The sequence below is a fragment of the Coffea eugenioides genome, unplaced genomic scaffold (genome assembly GCF_003713205.1).
Source record: "Coffea eugenioides isolate CCC68of unplaced genomic scaffold, Ceug_1.0 ScVebR1_2490;HRSCAF=3524, whole genome shotgun sequence".
Taxonomy (NCBI): Eukaryota; Viridiplantae; Streptophyta; class Magnoliopsida; order Gentianales; family Rubiaceae; genus Coffea; species Coffea eugenioides.
Genome location: NW_020862982.1, coordinates 27942 through 29310, shown reverse-complemented (window position 1 = coordinate 29310; position 1369 = coordinate 27942). Strand labels below are relative to the sequence as shown.

The following is a 1369-nucleotide window of genomic DNA, read 5'->3' as shown; positions in this document are numbered from 1 at the left end:
AACCCTAATTTAAAATCTAGGGTTTCCCCTTTTTGCACTTTCTGTACATTCTTCTGAATTAGAGGGTCCGTTTTCTGGGCCTCCTTAATACGCTCTAATAATGGTGACTTTAATGACAAATTCCCGAATAAAATCTTCAATCTTTCCAAGCGAGGGTTCCAACTACTAACCTCTTCTAGCATGTCCCATTCTTTAACCATTAACCCCGCTACTTGGGCTTTTCTACTTAGAGCGTCGGCTACCACATTGGCCTTTCCTGGGTGGTAGTTAATTGAACAATCATAATCTTCCAAAAATTCTACCCATCGCCTTTGTCTCAAATTCAATTCCTTTTGGGAGAACAAGTACTTGAGGCTCTTATGGTCCGTATAAACTTCAAAAGTCACGCCGTACAAGTAATGTCTCCATTTCTTTAAGGCAAAGATCACTGCAGCCAGTTCTAAGTCGTGCATTGGGTAATTTTGTTCATGAGGCTTCAATCTTCTAGAAGCATAGGCAACCCCCTTACCTTTTTGCATCAAAACACATCCTAGACCTTCTCTAGAAGCATCAGAGTATACGACATAACCTTCTCCTCCATCAGGTAATACCAAAACAGGAGCGGATGTTAATCGCTTCTTTAACTCCTGAAAGCTGGACTCGCACTTTGGAGCCCAGATAAACTTGTTACCTTTCTTGGTTAGTTCGGTCATAGGTCCAGCAATCTTCAAAAAATCCTTGATAAACTTCCTATAGTAACCTGCTAAACCCAAGAAACTTCTAACTTCTGTTGGAGTTTCTGGCTGTTTCCACATCATTATGGCCTCAACTTTTGCCGGATCCACGGCAATTCCCTCTTTAGAAACTTTATGCCCTAGAAAAGATAGCTCTTCCAGCCAAAACTCGCACTTACTGAATTTGGCATATAGCTTATACTCTCTTAATATCTGCAAAACTATCTCCAAGTGCTTAACATGTTCCTCTCGAGTCTTAGAGTATATCAAAATATCATCAATGAAAACCACTACGAACTGATCCAGATACTTCTTAAAGACTCTCTGCATTAAATCCATGAAAGCAGCTGGTGCATTAGTTAATCCAAATGGCATAACTGTAAACTCAAAATGTCCATATCTTGTATTAAAAACAGTCTTGGGTATGTCTTCCTTCTTAATTTTCAATTGGTAATACCCTTGCCTCAAGTCCAGCTTAGAGAAAACTATAGATCCTTGCAGCTGATCAAATAAACCATCGATCAAAGGTAGAGGGTATTTGTTCTTAATTGTAACCTCGTTTAACCCTCAGTAATCGATACATAACCTCAAGCTTCCATCCTTTTTCTTGACAAATAGAACGGGTGCTCCCCATGGTGAGTCACTTTCTCTAACGA

The 1369-nt window shown here is 39.7% G+C and overlaps 1 protein-coding gene across 1 annotated transcript; it reads right to left on the bottom strand.

The window, feature by feature from the left end:
• Nucleotides 1-170: 170 nt before the first annotated feature.
• On the bottom strand, nt 171-1052 carry LOC113756798 (uncharacterized mitochondrial protein AtMg00860-like; the record flags this gene model as incomplete). Its single annotated transcript, XM_027300337.1, has 2 exons — nt 509-1052; nt 171-256 (listed from the first exon to the last, which is right to left on the bottom strand). Coding segments are annotated over exons 1-2 (630 nt in total), but the record flags the coding sequence as incomplete, so codon positions are not given.
• Between the last annotated feature and the right edge of the window lie 317 nt (nt 1053-1369).